General features: G+C 38.0%; 2 protein-coding genes across 3 annotated transcripts; one reads left to right on the top strand and one right to left on the bottom strand.

Moving 5' to 3' along the window:
• ldd (lipid droplet defective) lies at positions 1-19,105 on the top strand. 2 transcript variants are annotated; one of them, XM_017253602.3, is made up of 15 exons: positions 1-274; positions 8,589-8,969; positions 9,028-9,170; positions 9,670-9,753; positions 9,822-9,962; positions 10,030-10,089; positions 10,161-10,300; positions 10,359-11,359; positions 11,432-11,552; positions 11,612-11,802; positions 11,864-12,201; positions 12,366-13,015; positions 13,072-14,324; positions 14,394-15,099; positions 17,719-19,105. In XM_017253602.3, the coding sequence occupies exons 2-15, from the start codon at positions 8,668-8,670 to the stop codon at positions 18,583-18,585; spliced, it is 5,997 nt and encodes a 1,998-aa protein (XP_017109091.2). In that variant the 5' UTR covers positions 1-274; positions 8,589-8,667; the 3' UTR covers positions 18,586-19,105. The 2 variants fall into 2 exon arrangements, with proteins under 2 accessions (XP_017109091.2, XP_070139115.1); XM_070283014.1 differs by having other exon boundaries at positions 17-78.
• On the bottom strand, positions 15,336-16,874 carry LOC138927778 (angiopoietin-related protein 3-like). Its single transcript, XM_070283092.1, has 4 exons — positions 16,746-16,874; positions 16,155-16,683; positions 15,605-16,103; positions 15,336-15,489 (listed from the first exon to the last, which is right to left on the bottom strand). The coding sequence occupies exons 1-4, from the start codon at positions 16,809-16,811 to the stop codon at positions 15,444-15,446; spliced, it is 1,140 nt and encodes a 379-aa protein (XP_070139193.1). The 5' UTR covers positions 16,812-16,874; the 3' UTR covers positions 15,336-15,443.
• Positions 19,106-19,408: the final 303 nt, after the last annotated feature.

Below are 19,408 nucleotides of genomic sequence, written 5' to 3'. Positions count from 1 at the left end.
TGAAGCTCAGTTCAATTGCGACTGGCGATCGCAGCGGATGTAACAAGGCGGAAGAAAGTCAAAATAGATCAAAATAGTGTATGTACTTATTTTTTTAAGCGTGTTAAATGTGCTAAGTAAATAGTTGAATGAATTAAAGCCAAAGCTATAATAATTCAAGTGATAAGCAAGTGCGTGATAGTGTGTGATATTACGAAAATCATTTTATTGTTAATAAAAGAATTACGAAAAAACCAAGAAGCTGCGGCAACTATAATTTTAAATAAAGCCTTAGGTAAGTCTTGTACTTAATATATATTCTCGATCCAAATTGCAAGAATTTTGCAATACCAACAGCTGTTTTTCAATCGCTACGGCTTTCAGTTTGTAATTCTCTTTGAAGTTTTGCTGGTTTTGGCTTTGGTTTTTTTGGTTTATTTTGATTTTTGTTTTTGTGGGAAAGCATTACTGGTTTTTTTTTGTCTTTTGTTTTGGTCTTTCTTGGCACGTTTTTTGGCCCAAACTTGGCTGGCTGGCTGCCTGACTGGCTAGGTGGCTCATCTTTTTGGCCCAAAAGCAAAAGGGCCAAAGCAAAACAAAAGAAAACCACGAAAAAGCAAAACAAAAGCAATAAACAATTTGTCCGATAAAAAACAAAAAAAATTGTTTTATTTTTATTTTTTGTACTTCACACAACAATAGCTGTAAATTGGTAACTGAGAGAAAAAAGGTGGCCTAAACCAACAACAACACTAACAATCACGGCAGAAATAGCTTACAATGAAAGTGAAAACCATAAAAACTGAAAGGGAATGTTAAAAACAAGAAAGTGCACATGTCCTAAAAAATTTAAATAAAGAATTAATTGTTTTAAGTCTTATTTTTGGGTTAAATTAAGTTTAACAATTAATTTTAATTAAGGCTATAACGTTGGAGTTATAAAAATGAGCTTTTTTGGGATGGTTGTGGGGATATAATTATGCTTCTTTGTGGTTTTTAAAGATTTACATCTTAGGGATTTTTTTTAAACTTATGTTTTAAACTTGTGTTTTAGTTTAAAAATTTTTTTATATTTTTAAACAGTGATTTTATAATGTTAGATTCGATTATATGTATATATATGGTTAAATTATAAAAAGATGTCTGTTGTTCATAATTCCAACTCTGATGTAAATTTACATAATTTTACATCAATTTACTAACAAAGTTCTATTTTTTAATTTCATTTATTTTATTGCGGAAGCCTAATTATGTTTCAAATACCTAACCTAATAATTTCTTAACGAGTACCGTACCGAGTAACAATTACTCGTTACTTTCAAAAAACATCCCAGACTAGACTCTGACTAATTATCTTCTCCTTATTAATAGGCTTATAACTTAATGTTTAGTCACTTTTATTTAAAAAAGCCAAGCCTTTTAGTAAAAACACCAAAAAAACTAAACCGCATTAAGTCTGTAAACTCTGTAATGTGCATAGCCAAGTAATTAACACGTGTGAGTTTGGAGTGTTGGACGGACAATTGGCAATTGGCAATAGAATTTGCAGTAGAATTGGCAACCGACATGGCTATTTCCCCGATTTGGCATTGAATCTAAAGTTTAAAAGTTACAAAAGCCGCAACGTGCGAAATTTTCAACAATTAGCAACAGCGGCAATTAAGGAGAAGAAGCATTACAAATTAGCATCAAATGCACTTTAAAAATTTTATTTGAAAACTGGAAATGAAATGGAAATTTTATATTCAATGGGGAATATCTATGGAGTTACGGAAAAATATTTAATACATAAGAGGACATTGATTAATAACTTTGTAATATATGTTTATTTTTTCATGAAGATTTCTTGAAGATTTAAAATTATAACTTGAAACTAAAACATTAATAAAAATATAACGTTTTGTACAATTTTCCATAAACATTATCTAAAATTTACAGTGTAATAAATCACTTACAGCAAATAAAACTTAAGAAAATAAAAACTCCCCTTAATATGAACATATAATGGAATTACCATTTGCCAGGTGTCTGTGTAAAATATTTACTTAAAAATTATATGGCTTATACTAATATTTTTATTAAATAGATTTTTTGTTGCTACTATCTGTAAAGATAAATAGAATTAGTTTCGGGCACCTGCTCACGTTTCTTCACTGAAAAGTGAATCTTTTGTGCATCTTCCGTTTCCTGTTTGGAAGAAAATAAACAAATTACCATAAATATCGTCGAGACCCTGGCTTCTTAGCCAGATAGAGTGACAAGACTGGTTTATAGTGCGATATTCCGAGATCTCCAGAGACTTAATTGCATTGCAAGTTTTTTTTTTTATTTTGCAAATGTAAGCACCGACCTTGATACTGAGCTACTGCTGCTGCTGAGCAGGCTTAAAAGCTAAAAAGCAACAAGTATCCATAAATAAATAAATAAACAAAATTAAATAAAGAGGAAAAAAAAGAGTCAGTCGGAGCATTTCCTAGACAAAGCCCGAATGGCTTTATAAATTAAATATGCGACAGAATCTACATATAGACTCGACTGGAAATATAAATATAGCCAAGTCTGCGCCGGGCAGCCGAGTTCTTGCCAATTCATGCTGATCGATTGAAAAAAGAAAAGAGACTTTGATTTTGAACTTGAATTGTAAGCGAAGTTATTATATCTTTTTTTATAGTCTTACGGGGCGGTATAAAAATGGAAAAATGGGGCTTTAAATATAATAATATTTATTAAATAGTTTGTTTACATTACTTGCTTAAATTGGGTTCTATTTATACGGAATAAGGCATTTAATAGGAGTTTGATATGAACTTGAATTATAAAAAAAGTCTTAATGAACATTTTGAGCCAAAGAGACCTGATCATGTATTACATATTTAATCAGTATTTTAAAAGCCATGTATAGATAACTTTGTGTAATGAAAAAAATAAAGCATTTACAACATTTTCTTATAATTTTCAAAGTCTAGTAAGAAAAATAAATAAAGTTGCCTCTTTTATTTCCAGGAAAGACAGAAAATTTAGTCGTATCGATAAGAAAATAAATTTTTTTAAAATACGGTAATATCCCGGTGAATCTTATTTATTGAAATTCTGTTTAAAAGGAGCTACTGGGAGCTCCCATTTGATAATGGGAATTGAAAGCCAATTACTGGTCATTAGGAAATAAAATTATAGATAAAGTTGAATATAGATAAAATAATTTAAAAAACAAATAGGCAAAAATATATATAATGTATAATAATAATCCTTATTTTAACAGAGAAATAATACTTTCAAGTATTTTATTGAGGGATTCAACCAAATATACATATGTTTCCTCTTAACTCATTTTATTAAAGGTTACTATGTAAAAAAGCAGGAAAATGTAATAAATATAATAATTTTACAATAATTGAATCTGTTTATTTAGAAAATCTAATATTAATCCCATAGTTTGTTTACATTATCATTACACTTTTTGAATCATTTTCCGAGTATCATGCTCCTGCCCTACATTTGATGTGTCATATCATTATCATGTTTACATTTTAAGGTCTTGATTTGTCATAGATTAGGATTTTCTATATATTTTATTGCATATTGCACTATACATTCTACATATTATATATAATCTATTGCTAGATCAAAGCTTATTGAGGATTTTTTTGACTAGGGTTTTATAAGTAGTTTATTGTAATCTTATCGATTAATGAAAGTCCAATCATATTCATGAATCAAGTTTAATGAAAATCAGAAATAAACCAGAACCTTAAGTTTGTAAGTACATTTATCCAATTTAATTATTAGTTGATAAAAATATTTAATGCCCACTTCGAAACCCTTCAACTAATAAAATAAAAACCGCTAAAAAACTCATGCCAACAGCCAGTAGACACAAGCCATGTTTTAATGCCGTTAAGAAAGGCAAATTGGACATAAGTAGTTGTACATTTTTCTATATATGTATGGTATAAACGCTAATATTTACCGGCTACTATAAATTGTATCATTAATTGTACCATTAGCGGAGATTGGAGCCGGAAAACGCGTCTGATTTTAACACGCGATATTAAATCTTTTTATTACAGCCTTTTACAGAGGCGGTGGCTACTGCTGCCGGGGGGTCCATGTAATCACCCTACACGAAAACCATTGTAAAGGTGACGGGTTGAGGTTCGATTCTGGGGGGCATTCTACAAAAAACTAGTTTTACTTTTTTATGAGTTTTTGTTTTTTTTTGCTTAGTTAGCGATTTAATTCTGTGTCTATATTCCAGTTTCTGTTTGATTTCGCTTTTAGTGAAGACTCATGGTCAAGGTCGTTAGTGAAATCCGAGTTAGCCAATATACAAGTGTATATATCTTTATAGATATATGTATGTTTGTGGGCATATCGGTGATAAATCGCACCTAGACTGGAGCTCAAAGCTCGAGAAACTCTCTTGCCAATTGCTTATATTGTTTGGAGTGTTTGTATTTTATGTTTATGCTGATTACACTTTAGTGGGTGAGCTTAATATACTGCGAAAAATTTTCATATATTTTATAGTTTTTATAGAAATATTTTACACAATTTTCGATGTTAAATAGGTGGTACTATAGCCTATTTGAAAAGTTTCTAACAGAATTTTAGGTCAAATTTAGGGCCTTTTACAAATAGTAGTTGTTATTTCTAATACAAAAAATGGTATACAAATTTCCCAAACCTTTTAAATAATAACTTAATTATACCAATAATTTCCTCCAGTGCATTTGAACTAAATTGGTTAGCAGTGAGGCAACTAACTTGGCCGAAAGGGGACCAAGGTGGGTCGAGCTCTCCTCTTAATTAGTGCAGCTGTCAGTTGAGGCCACCAATGATGGATATGCAAATAGAATAGAACCTTATAAATTGCACAAGATAATGATGTGTGTGGGCTTCGCAAAAACGCAACAAAAATAATAATAACATACTAATGGAAAAAATAGTTCAGCTGATAAAAAAAAGGCCTCAAAACAGACTTGGGACTTGGGAAACACGAAACTGAGCCTGTTTTCAAACCAAATCAACTCCCAATTCCAGTTCCAATTTCTGTTTTGATTTCAGACTTTATTCGCGTCTTAATACAAGTCTTAGTGCGAGTCTTGGTTCCAGTCTCTAAAGTTGCACTTGCTGATTAGCCAATGGGGTAGCAAAAAAAATGAGTTTAATGCTGCATTCGATGGCAATGTCATCATCTCGGAGTGGATTATCTAATACTTGATCGATCCCCGTTTAATGTTGCCTGAACTGCTCGTGTTCCAGTTTTCCCGCCATCACAAAAATCTGTGTCAACTATATATATTTAAAAAAAAATATACATATAGATTTATCAGCTTATCAGCTTGCTATTTCCACTGCAAAAAAAGAAGAGTAATAATTAGTAATTGCAAGGTAATTGTGCGAACAACAATGTTGATAAATGAGTGGAACCCACGATAATTTGTTTATATGGACTATGTGGTGGAAATCAGCTGCTTAATAATAACCAGATGTTTTTGCGTACTAAAAAACTAATTAAATTTAAAACAAAAAGTAAGCGTATATAAGTAGAAAAACGGGATTTTGTGGTGACTTAAAAAAGAGACCTCCCCCCTTCTATCAAAAACTCGTTCCAATCACTCGCTCACTCAGACGAGATTCAAATGAATTTCAGGAACCTGGAATTACCCCAGACAGATACTTAACTGCTGCTTAAATCGAAAGTTTATAATTTAGTCAAAGACTTACGTGCAATCTAAAGATGATTAGGGAAGAGATATACTATACCAGTATATTCTAGCAGTATATTTCTACTTCAAGTGGAAGTTCAAGTTCAGGCAGGTTTTTAAGACTGTTTTTATTAAGGTATTTTTTATGGAGACATGCTTAGCTTGAGCTTTGGACAATTTTACTTAGTAACTTATTTAATAACTTAACTTGATTTAAATGTATAGGGAAGATTTCTTAAACATTGGTTATCATTAGATTAAATTAAAATATGGGGATGAAAAAGCTTGAATTATTATTATGGATTATTATTTTGAATTTTTCCAAATAATTTCTTAACTAAAATCTTAAAAAACAAACTAGACTTTTTACGAAAAGATACATATAATACTTAAAATGTAATACATAACTTCTAGAACAAAGCGATTAATCAGCCAAAATCTAAAACCTTTCAATAATACTCTTGTTTAAACACTTTCTAGTATTTCTTTGTTTATTTTTCAATAACTTTCCTCATCATTTAACTCTGAAGCGCTCCAAGCCTTTTGAGATTTTCCCCACTTTGTTTACTCAACTAAATATTCTGATAAATAAATAATAAACAAAAAACCTAGAGAAATACTACCTGAAAATTCATCAGACGTTTCTCGGCATTTAAAAGTCAAAAAAGACTTCGAGGGGAATGGGAAGGAATCCCATCAAAAGTCACAAGTCAAGCTTTGCATATCAAACACAAAAAAAAGCAAAAAACAAAAAAACCTCAACATGAGAATTGAGTTTTAGGTTTATGTTGTTGTTTCGCTCTTTAATTGTTCACCTGTACAGTGAACTGTTTGATTTTTTGTTGTTCTTTTTGCAACTGGTTTGGAGTAGAGTTCCCCGCCACTGCGGGCTATAAACGCGGCTCATCTTTCATCGCCAGATCCGACTTTTGACTTTGATGGACAGCCGACTTTGGCGCCATAAGATGTAATAGATCTCAAGTTTTTGGAATAACTCACGCTTTTATTGGGGTTTTGAAGCTATTAAAAGTTCATATACATGTTCATTATTTTTTTGATTGCAATGGTATAAATAAATGGGCAATTACTGGAGAAAAAATTAACAACTCCATGCTAGAAAGAAATCTAAAAGGGATTAAGCTTGCAGACTTTAAAGCAAATAATCCCAGAATTGTTCTACAAAACATTTAAGATACTCCATACAAGAATCTGATGGAAATTGGCGAAGATATAGCCCTCGTCCTGAGCCCTACGGTGCTCCCCATGTATTTTCCAGGATTTTGAAGGAGAGTCCCTAGAAATTTGGACAAAAAATCTAAAAAATATTTTGTTCCTAGATTTTGATGCAGATTGGTGGAGAATCGTTCTACAAAACTTTTAAGATACTCCCCGCAAGCATCTGATCGAAATTGGTGAAGAAACAGCCTTCAATCGGGGCCCTATGGTGCTCCCCATGCATTTTTCAGGACTTTGAAGGGGAGTCCTCAGAAATTTGGACAAAAAATCTAAAAAATATTTTGTTCCTAGATTTTGATGCAGATTGGTGGATAATCGTTCTACAAAACATTTAAGATACTCCCCGCACGAATCTGATGGAAATTGGCGAAGATGTAGCCTTCCATCGGGGCCCTGTGGTGCTCCCCATGCTTTTTTCAGGACTTTGAAGGGGATTCCTCAGAAATTTGGACAAAAAATCTAAAAAATATTTTGTTCCTAGATTTTGATGCAGATTGGTGGAGAATCGTTCTACAAAACTTTAAAGATACTCCCCGCAAGAATCTGATGGAAATTGGCCAAGATATAGTCTTCAATCGGGGCCCCCTTTGAGACTCCCCACTTTACTGTCTAAATCCTTTTGTTGATTCTTTATTATTTCTAAAAAAAACTCTAAAAATAATACTTAAAATAATCAAATAAAAAAAAATAAACTGCAGGAAGCTAGGCATAGCCATTTTACTTCCCCATAAATAAAGAAATAAACAAACAAACAGTAATCTTAACTGCTGACCAACTTTTTCCAATATTTTCACAGAGCTCGCCGGCGGAAGAGAGTCGAGTGATAATTTTAGCGGGTTATGGGATCACATATCTCTAAATATAGAGGTATATGGATATATATAAACAGATCCATATGCTTTACTTCCCCTAAAACATAGTCGGCTCCTCTGTTTTCTTTTTTTTTCTGGTCGCGTTGCTAATTCAGGCTAAGTGGCTTGCCTTGGCTGGAAAAATGCTTCCCGTTGGCGAACTGAAGAGTTAGCTCCACCTCCCCGCATACCAACATTAAATGCCATTTAATGACAATTATTTAAAAAGCGTGCTTTTGTAATTTAAATTAAATTATTCAACGAATCGGGCAGGCGACTAAATTGTCGCTCTGTTGTGAGTCACGCCCATCAATTATACGGACAGTCGATCAGTAATCTCAAATAAACATCAAAATACAAAAAAAAAGGAAAAATAAAAATAAAATAAATTAAGTAGTCGAGAGTATTTCCTACTCGATGCGGCATTTGGTTATAAATTTTAGACCAGACTCTCGAGATTTTTATGGTGATTCTGGATGATAAACGCAATGCAGTTGAAATGAATAAATCTTTTCAGGAATAAAAATATCAAAGGGGAAGTTTATTTTAAAGTTGTTCATTAATCTCTTTGAAGTTGTTGATTTAAGAGGCATGTGCTATTTATTTTTGTATTTAAGTGGGTATTTCTATTTTAAATATTTATGGTATGTTTATTGAATTTGTACAAATAATTTATTATTCATTATGAAATTAATCTTAGTGATATATTTTTAATCAGAACCACTAGTTAACGATATAGCCACATTTTTTTTGTATAAACGCATTTGATATTGGTAAATCAATATAATAATTTGATTATTTTTTCCTTTTACAGCCCCATTTTGAAAAATGCTGGAGTAATCTTAAATATTTAAAAAAAATCTAAAAACCTAGAACAAAAACTTTAACCAAAAATGCGGATCCATTTGGATGCCCGCGAGATTCGCGAATTGCTGCGAAAGGATCTGATTGTGCGATGGCGCCAGAAGATCCTTACCCTGATCCTGCTGGGCTGGCCCATGATGATCTTCATGCTGCTCTACCTAATCCGACTGAAGTATGGCTCCGAGCACGTTCCGGCTTGCCAGTATCCGACTAGACTCTTGCCCACAAAGAATCAGGTAGTGCCAGCGGCCTTCTCCTACATCTGCAGTTTGGAGAATAGATGTAAGCCGGCGGAGCCCTATGAAGAGTATTCCAAATGGAAAGAGGCGCCGTAAGTTTATCTGTTAAATAAATTAATTGTTTTATTGAAATTTAATGTGTTATTTTAGTTTACATTCTGTGATTGAAGTAATCAATGCTTTTGTGACCGACGAGCGACTCCTCAAGGCCGTCGTGGAACTTGCCGAGAAGGGGAACTTTGTATCGGCGATCACCACATTAATTACCAGCGATCGTCTTGACATTATTAGAAGTGAGTAGTTAATAAAAAATTACTGAAGATAAAGTGAAAAAAATAAAAGATAAATATTATTTAATGAGTGATCATAAACAGGTGGTTTTCTTTGGGTTTTTCTTAAAGATAATTATGCAGAAATAGAAAATAAGGTAACTCAATAGGTTTTTGTTAAAAAAAAAATGTATTTATACTATCTTTATATATGATAAGGACCTTCAAATAAACATACATAAATGCTATATGTTTTTTATAACACATGAGATTAAATACAAGGATAGAAATCTACGAGAAAAAATAGTTAGAGTTACTCTCACACATATAGCTACTTATTATAATTTAATTAAAAGACTAACAGCCCTCAGGAATAAACCCTCTAATTAAAATTAGAGCCATCTATTGAAAATATTGTCCTACATATAAATTAAGCCAACCTGATGAATCATGGAAAATGAAAAGCCGGCAAATCGACAACGAAAACCCTTTAATTTTCCAATTTATTTAATTCTACTTTCAGGTAATATAAGTGAAATAATCTCCCTAGTGCCAGAAATCGAGCGCCGAATGAACTATAGCTTTGATATAAAGCAGTTGTTTTCCAGTAAGATTTAAAATTTAATTTAAAATTTTATAAAATTCCACTTATAAATAATACATATGATTTTTTAGATCGTGAAACCTTTGTAAAGTTGGGAGTACTTTTGTGTGGACATCCTTTTCCCAACACGGATACTATTCCTTTGGTGAACGAGATCCTGGAATCAGAGGACTTGAGTCAAACGAATGATGATGAATTAGATTCAATGCCAAGTGAGTTATCCCTTAAGGAAATACTTATATTAAGTGCACTAACTGTCTTTGTGTTGTTTGTCGTCAGACCTCCAGTCCTCAGAACGCACTCGTCGATCCACAGATTCATCCTCGGACTGGAGGCCAAGTGAGCATATAATAATATAAAATAAATATGGTATATTAAAAAAAAACGATTTAAAATTTATAATTTCTTAGCAAAATACTGCAAACGTTTGTATAGAGATGTAACATCCACAAATCAGGGGAAGCTTACTTGGAATACGATAAAGCCCATTATTCAGGGAAGAATACTTTATACGCCAGCCACTGCTTTGACTGAAAGTGTGGTTCAATTTGTAAGAAATAATTGAACATAATTTTAAATAATATTATAAATAAATCCTCCACTTTTAGAGTAACTCCACCTTTGAGGAAATAGATCGATTGAAGCAACTCTCCCGAGCAGCAGCCACCATCCTAACCAAACTCCACACAAACGCCACCTTCCAAGAGGCCTTCGATAATCTTCTCAAACTGGCCCGATCTCCCTTGGTGAAGAGCCTCGTGGGCGATGACTTCGATATTGGCCAAATCGAAAGTATCTTCCAGTATCTGAGAACCAATCAGCTCATCTATGATATCCTAACCACGGTGGCTGACATAATGGATTGTGTTTCGGCGGATCGGTTCGAGGCTGTGGAAAGTGAAGCGGCCTTGCGGAAGAGAGCCTACGAACTGAATCAGAATAAGATCTTTTTGGCTGCTTTGAATCTGGAGGATGTGGGCCTGAAAGAGGCCTCCTATCGCCTGCACATGGACACGGATAACACTCAGCCCACCTTTGAGAATCGTAATCGTTTTTGGTTCCCTGGACCTGCGGATAGTATGGTCTTGGATCTGAAATATCATCGTGGATTTGTTCAACTCAAGCAGATGATCGATATGGGTATCATAAAACACAAACGAGACGAGGCAGGATTCGTGCCAGAAGACGAGGATACTAGTGGAAAGACTACCAGCGGACCAGGACTCTTCAGCATCAAGGCCGTAGATGATTCTAGCGAGGACAGCGATGAAGATGATGATTTGGATTTCAGCGCGGAGAAGGCTACACCAAAAGCCCAGCCCTTTGAAGAGAAGGAAGAGGATACCACAATAAGTGGAGTTACCACACAACCCGATATCGGAGTCACCAATGTGCCGGAGAACGGAGTCACCACCGATCCAAATGAAGAACCCGAGCTGCTGTTACTCAAAGGCGAAGAGGTCTTGAAACGAGCCAAGCGTCAGGGTTTTCTTGATTTTCTGGGTGGCTTGGGGGGTTCTGGAGATGCCAACAAGAAGCCCAAGTTTCAAGTGGATAGTATGCAGTTCTATACGAAACAATTTCCATATCCAGCTTTTCTTAATGATGTGTAAGTGAGGGCTTGACATGGGGGTTTTGTATGTATTTTTATAAACTTTATCTATTTTTCTATAACTTTTAGTTTCAAACGTGGTCTATACCTCTCTCAAGGCGTTCAAATAGCTTTCCTATTGGGTCTGGTAGTAGCCGTGGCTATATGTGTGAGAGAAAGGATCTGGATGCGAGAAAGCAGAAATAGTATGGTTAGTTTTCGACTCAAAACCCTAGGTCTCCAATACATAATCTTTACAATACTCTCCAGCTAATGCGATCTATGGGTCTGAAGGCTCAATCCGAACTGATGGCCTGGGCTTTGATGAGTCTCATGGAACTATGTGTGATCTTTTGTCTTATAAGTGCTGTTCTATATAGTGGCGGTATTCTGGCCTTTACCAACTGGTTCTTTATGATGTTTTATTGTATGAGTTTTGGCGTTTGTCTCATATCTTTTTGGTAAGTTTATGCGTTCTTAAATATACTATTTTAAACTAATATTTTTTATCTTACTTTTCAGTTACATGTGCTCTAATTTCTTCAATTCCGCCAATATTGGTGCCGTGGCTAGTGCTCTGCTTTTCTTCATCACCTTGTGCCCTTTTATCATTGTCCTGATGTTTGATGCCAAGCTGAGTGTCTTTGAAAACTTCCTGGTGGATTTATCCTTTACCACGGCCTTTGCCAAGGGATGGAGTGAACTGATGCGTATGGAGTTGCAGCAGGAGGGACTAACGCCGATTCATTTGTTCCGCTTGGGTCCTGCGAGGAGTGAGTGTGCCATGGCCTTCCTCATGTTCCTGTTGGATTTCCTTCTGTATGCGGTCATTGGCTTGGCCTATCAGCGTTACAAGAGAAGTAAGTATTCAAAGGACTTTAAAGAGCAGAGTAATCTAGTTCTTCTAGTTTTGGTTTTAGAAGAACTAGAAGAGTAAAATAAAAACCTTTTATTTAGGGATCTATGAAAAAAGCCCTATTCTTTCATGAGTAGTTCCAGTAAAACCCCTATCCCTCATTTCCAGCCAACTACAGCTTCGTAAAGGTCACTCGCTCCCAGCTGGACGACAAGCTGGGCGCCTCCCTCTCGAATGTCACCAAGCTGTACGGCAGCAAGTGCGCCGTCTCCAACCTGACGATGGACTTTGCTCGGAACCAGGTCAGCTGCCTGCTGGGCCGGAATGGAGCGGGAAAGAGTACACTGATCAAGCTGCTAACAGGACAGATACGACAGGATACGGGCCGAGTCCTGCTGGCCGGAGAGCATCAGGTGGGAGTGTGCTGGCAGGACAACATCCTGATACCCACTCTGACGGCACGAGAGCATCTGCAACTGTACGCCCAGATCAAGATGCCGCGGGGCGAGACTGGCAAGGACGAGATCCGCGCCGAAGTGGCGAGAACCTTGCAGAGCCTGAACTTCGGCCAGCACGAGTCCTTTGCGGCCAGTCAGCTGTCGGGCGGGTATCGGAGACGGCTCTGTGTGGCCATCGCCTTCATAGCCTCGCCGAATGTCGTTATCCTGGACGAGCCGTGTAACGGCGTGGATGCCAAGGCGCGCAAGGACATTTGGCAGTTGATCGAGCGCCTGAGGCAAGGACGTGCCGTGATCTTTGCCACACACTTCCTAGACGAAGCCAAGTACCTGAGTGATTTTCTGGTGATAATGAGAAATGTAAGTAGTCTTCCATGTCCTTTACGCTTTCTCTCACACAACGATCTCTATTGTAGGGTCGGATAATAGCCCAGCATAGCAGGGATTCGCTCCAACAGCTAAGCACCTCAAACTACAGCCTACGGATGCGCTGCTCGGATGCCACAGGAGTGGCCTTGGTAGCCCAGAAGGCCCAGAAGCTCCTGCCACAGAGCCAGTTGCTTCAGTCCGGCGATCATCCACAGAGTCTCACCATCAGTGCCAGCTATGCGGAGAACCTAACGCCAAGTGCTGTAGAGTTCCTGGAATTCCTGCAGGATCAGGAGACCTCGAGCGGCATTGCCGACCTGGAGCTGACCAGCAGCAACAGCCTGGAACAGGAGTTCGAGCAACTGAATCGCAACGGTGAGGATCCAAGGCCGAGAAATGGAACGACAGAACCGAACGGTGTGGTGACAGGACCGGCCAGCGTCACCGACGATCCTCCCTCAGCCTGCGCCCAGTTCAAGCTTCTGATGGGCAAGCGGTTGAGGCATCTGGCCAGGAACTATAGACTCCTGCTGTACGTCCTGCTGCTGCCAGCTCTCTTCGAGCTCTGCGCCATGTGGTTTGTCAGCTACCGACTGGAGGATGACTTCGATACGGTATTGCCACTCAACAGGAATCTATATCCCAAGAGTGCCGAGTTTCTGTCCCAGGAGGTGGCCACAAAGTTCACCGATAAGCTGTATCCCCATCTGAAGGAGTCCTGCGAGTCCCTTGGCGAGTGCCGGGAGTTTAACGACTCGTCAAAGGCCTACGACTGGGTCCTGAACACTCTCGATGAGTATCGGGAGCGTCGATATGGCGGCTATAGCTTGAACGGCAGTGCCGCCACTGTCTGGTACAACAACAAAGGATATCACGCTATGGTGTCCTGGTTGAACGACCTGAACACGGAGCTGCTACGCACCACCATGAACGACTCAGAGTACAGTGTCCTTACGCTCAACGAGCCCTGGAAACTGGGCTTCTCGGAGCTCTCCACCACATCCGTGCTGCGGCAGGCCGGCGACTCCTGCATGGTCTTTATCCTTCTGATTGCCTTCGGCCTGGTGGTGGCGGCCGGATCGGTGTATTTGGTCAACGAGAGGATCAACGGCGAGAAGCTCCAGCAGCGATTGTGCGGAGTGAGTGCCGTGACCTACTGGTCGGTGTCCTTCGTGTGGGACTATCTTGTGATGGTCCTGGCACTCATTGTCCTGCTCCTGGTGGTCTTCATCTTTGGCATGCCAGTGTTTGTGGCTCGCCAGCAATTGGTGGGCATCATAGGGCTTTCATTGGCATTTAGGTGGGTTTTTTAAGTTAAATCATAATATTTTTAAATATTTTTTAATTTTTAAAAAATATTTCTTGATAGCTTCGCTTGTGTTCCTGCCGTTCATGTGGCTGAGAAACTCTTTAGCGACTCCAGCATTGCCATTGTCACGATTTTCTGCGCCAACCTGATCATCCCTCTGGCCACCATGGGCGTTATCCTGATTCTGGGCGTTGTTGGCGAGGGAGCTGCCTGGGATGACTGGCGACACGCCCTCAATAACCTGTTCCTTTTATTCCCGCAACATGCCTTGGGCGACGGCCTCCTGGAGCTGTGCAAGAACTACATGGTGGCTCTGGTCTTCCGGCGCTACGACATCGACTCCTACAAGCATCCACTGGCCAGCGACCTGTTGGCACGTCACTTTGTCGCCCTGTTCGTGGTGGGGGTGTGTGGCCTGATCCTCAACGTCCTCATCGAGTGGCACCTGCTGGCCAAGATCTGGCAGAAGGTGGAGCGCCTGCTGGACTGCCACTATCGCCGGGAACTGGACAAGCTGGGCCAACTGAAGCTGGTCAACATCCAGAGCATTTTCAAGAGCTGTGTGGCCGCCGGGGAGGCGGTACGAGCCGAGAACCTGTGGCTGGCCTATAGCCGAGGCAGGTACGCCGTCCGGCAGGTGCACTTCAGTGTCCAGAGGGGCGAGTGCTTTGGGCTGTTGGGCAAGAACGGAGCCGGCAAGTCGACCATTTTCAAACTGCTTACAGGACAGCTGCAGCCGAATGTGGGCCACATCTACTTTGAACAGGTGAGTGGGGGTCACAAGAAGAGGTTATAATGGAATAGAAGCTACATCTCTGATACCAAGTACTTTTAAGAGCATCCTTTTTATATATCCTACATCCAATACTGAACGATCGGAAAAGCTATAACTCTGAAATTCAAAATTTTGATTTTCGACCATCTCAAAAGTTTTCCAGTGAAATTGGAAATTGTATTCAAAATTTGAAAAAATATAAAAGAACAGTTTATTTAGTTATCGTCTTTATAATTTTAAAATTAATATAATTACATTTTATTGCATATTTTCAATCTTTTTATTTTCCATAAAATATTTCATTTTCCAAATCCGTTTTAAAAGGCTTTTTGCTTTCAATCTTTTCTTCGGATGTACATATAAATGAGTTCATTTTTGTAGCTACATAGTAGATCCCGCAATGAAAAAAAGAATTTATAAATTATTTCGAGTTAGTTATTTTAGAAATGTCAAGTTGGAGATGAAACAAAAGGAATAACCAATCTAGAATACACACCTCATGGCAGGATCGAACCACCAGCCATAGCCTTCTTCCTCCGCCAAATTACGATCAGGAACTCCATCCTCATCTCGATCGAACGTAGAAAATTTGGAGCCCTGCTTAGGGATCATCAAGTCATCACAATTGTCAATATTTTTCACCTTGTAGCCTTCGCTTCGATCGCCCACAACAAAGTGGTCGCACAATCTCTCCCCCGCAGTGGTCAATAAAATCACTTCATGAGGCTTTCCACTGGTCAGACGGTGCAATCGGTTGAGTCCAACAAAGAACTCACCGAAACCATCAGTTCCGACATCGCCAAATCCACGTTCATAATCCTCATACGTGCGATTAAATATTTGTGAATCAGACATTTTTTTAAGAACCTTCAACCATCTAGATCCAATATACGAATCTGACATACAAACCACTTTAAACGGGTCTGAGCCTGGTAGTTGGATTTCGCGGTGAACTAACGTTTCGTTTTGGTTTCGTGGACAAGTATCTGGAAAATCTGAAAAACTCGTTATGTTATTTTGTAAATAACTGGGTTCTGCCGACTTACCTATGGTTTCTGTTTTCGGCGTCGTCTGAATATTAATATTAGGGAATGGAGTTGTTGGGAGCTCTCCAGTTCCTACTTCCGACTTTGTTGGATTATTTTCATGAATTCCTCCGTTCTTTACTATTTTTTCCAACTTATCGATGTTTTCGCGGAACGTTGCAAGTTCACTTTTTTCTTTTAGTTCCCTAATTTGATCTTTTAGGAGGTCGATTCCCTCACTTTGTTGCTTTATTAGAGCTTTTAGATTTTCAACTTCCAGATGCTTCGAATGCAACTGCTCATTTTTAACTTTCTCATCACTAAGTTGACTCTGCACTTCCCAATGCTTTCTCACCAAGTCCGAATAACTCTGTTGGCATTTGGATATCTCAGATTGTTTTAGATCCTCGCTCTGCAAATCCGAGTATTGTTTCTGAAGTTCCGAATAGTCTGTCTTGCACCTTAGGAGTTGGACATCCTTCTTGTGGCACTTCTCGAAGTACCGTTGCACATTAATGGTCTCGCACTCTTCTTCCAGGGGATGGCAGGTCTGTGGAATTAAAAATTAAATTACTTTTCAAAATAAAAACACTCAAAAAAGGTATAACTTACTTCTTCCGATCCCAAGGAGGCGGAAATTAGGAAAATGGCAGAAATGAGGACCACGGGGAAGATCATCTTGTATTTTTTAATTGAACTGAAGTTTCTACTGAAAGAGTCTCTGGGAATATTTGAACTGATGCTGCGAGTCTTCAAGCTCCGGCTTTTTAAAGCCGTCCTCGGACATGAGCTTGAGCTTTAGTTTCTGATAAGAAATTGGGACATACCCATATGGAATAGCCAAAAATATGTTATTCCACAGACACAATTCGTACGGAAAGCGTGTCAAGGGTTATCAGAGATTAGAGTGAGGTGATTAACAACAAGACCTGGTTTATGTTCTTAGCTTCTTCTTCTTGGTATATATTCTTGTTTATATATTATATTCTATATGTTATATATTATATTATAACATACCATATATATATATTATATTCTTCTTGGTATAAATATCTTGGTATGTAGGTATATTCAGGATTGTATGGATTTTATTTTTTGCAAAATAATGCTACATGCCAAATTTCGTAAGGATCGGCCGACTATATATTTTAGTTGCCATATAAACGTTCGGAAATGGTTTTTGTTAGAAATAAAAACTTGAGACTTTTTTTTAATATATTTTATTGTAATAAATTGGTTATTATATGATATTCTCCGAAGTTAGCATTCCTTTCATTGTTTATTTGGTATTTAAATACATTGGTTTTATAATATAGTTTTAATAACGATCTAATAACAATTATATCCGATACTTTTTCTCTGCTTGAAGTTAGCTTTCGTTTCTTGTTTAATGTATAATTAATAATTATTATTATATTATTATTACTATAATTATTATTATTAATTATACATAGAACGTATATATTTAGCAAAATAACTTTAAACCCAATGAAAAATGGCTTCTATAACACAAATGGCAATAAATTATATATTTAGAATATGTATATTATTTAATTAACAACAAACTTTAATCTTTTTTTTATAGCCTGGTGTTTCGTACTGCCCCCAAAGTAATCCCCTGGATCCCCTGCTCACCGTCAGCGAGTGCATCCGCTTCTATGGAAGATTGCGCGGCATCCGGCAGCTGGAGCAGTTCCTGGACAGAGTCCTGGACACCTACGAACTGCGTCCTTACAAGGACATCCAGGTGCGGAATCTGAGTGGCGGCAACCGGAGAAAACTTACCGTGGCCGTGACCTGTTGCGGGTACACGCCCACCGTTCTGATGGACGAGCCGACAAGCGACATGGATCCGGTGACCAGGGACCTGGTCTACGCCACCATCGAGCAGTTGCTGTTGGCCCGGCGGGCGGTGATCCTGACCTCGCATTCGGTGTCGGAGATCGAGCATCTGTGCCAGCGAGTGGCGGTTCTCCGGGCCGGCCAGGTTATAGCCAGTGATAGTCCCGCCCGTCTGAAGTCGGAGTACGGAGGGTACTATGCCGTCAACTGCTTCTGCCCGCCGGCCCAGCAGGCGCTGCTGGTGAGAACGCTTCACCAACGCCTGCCGAGCCTCAAGGACCTCCAGCACTACGCCCACAGCCTGAGGTTCTTAGTGAAAGTCCGTTCCTCCTCCCATCCGGCCGACCAGTCCCCACTACTGTCGGAGCTGTTCGCCATCCTAAGGGATCTGTGCGTGGATGTAGCCAGGTTTTCGATAAATCGCTGTCGCTTCGAGACCGTTTTCGAGCGAATCCTGGACAGTTGCGAGACGAGTAACTCAAAGCCTGAGGCAAATGGCCTAAACGGTGTTACCAAAAATGATCATGACTTGCCGAGCAAGTCGGCGGCGGTGGCAGGATCGCTGGAAACGGGCTATATACACTGTGGCTATGAGGAAACTACAACCTAGAGATCATATCAGAATTTAAAATATTTTAATATTCTTTTATTTTTTTTCTAATCAGACCTGTTACTGTGTTTTTTAAATGCCAAAAAAAAATTTAATATGGAAAATCAGGAACTACAAAACAATAATATTTCAATCAAAAATAATGATAATAATGATAACAAATTTTTTTTTTATTAAACCTTTACCTATAGGTACTATAGAGCAAGTTTTTTTGTGATAAGATCGATGGATTTTCGATCCAGTGATACAGTTTTGTGCTTCACTTTATTTCGGGTGTTCTGTTTAGTGATTAAGAATCGTAAATATTATAAATAAAATATTATAAATAAAATATGATATATATCCTATCCCCACCACCAATCTCCTTATAGCTTTAATATACCAACATAGGTATAGAAAATAAAAAAACTGTATATGTGTGTACTTTATATGTCCTGGCTTTGGTCCTTATAGGATCTGGCCAAATTATTTTTTTTAAATGGCAAATGATTATGAATAAAGTTAAAGATATTGTATGTAATTTTGTTTGGTGTATTTATTTGGTTGAGAATTCAATCAAAATTAAATTAAAATTAAAGGTAATGATAAAATCCATCCTATAAAAAGCCATAGCCATTTTCATTTTTCCACATTCTACTTGCACTGCTTCAAAGCAAAATAAAGCAGTTTAAGGTGGCGAATGAATAGGAGTAGCTTGAGGAGAGCCGCTTAAGGAAAACACCTTAAGCGGTGCAGCTTAAACACCTTAAGGGGAAGAAATTTCAAGAGCATCTTAAGGTGAGCCATATCAAGAGCAGTCCCGCAAGAACTAAGCATCTCCACC

This window comes from Drosophila bipectinata, chromosome XR (genome assembly GCF_030179905.1).
Source record: "Drosophila bipectinata strain 14024-0381.07 chromosome XR, DbipHiC1v2, whole genome shotgun sequence".
Taxonomy (NCBI): domain Eukaryota; kingdom Metazoa; phylum Arthropoda; class Insecta; order Diptera; family Drosophilidae; genus Drosophila; species Drosophila bipectinata.
Note: the sequence above shows the minus strand (reverse complement) of the source record. Positions and strands in the feature narration are given on the sequence as shown.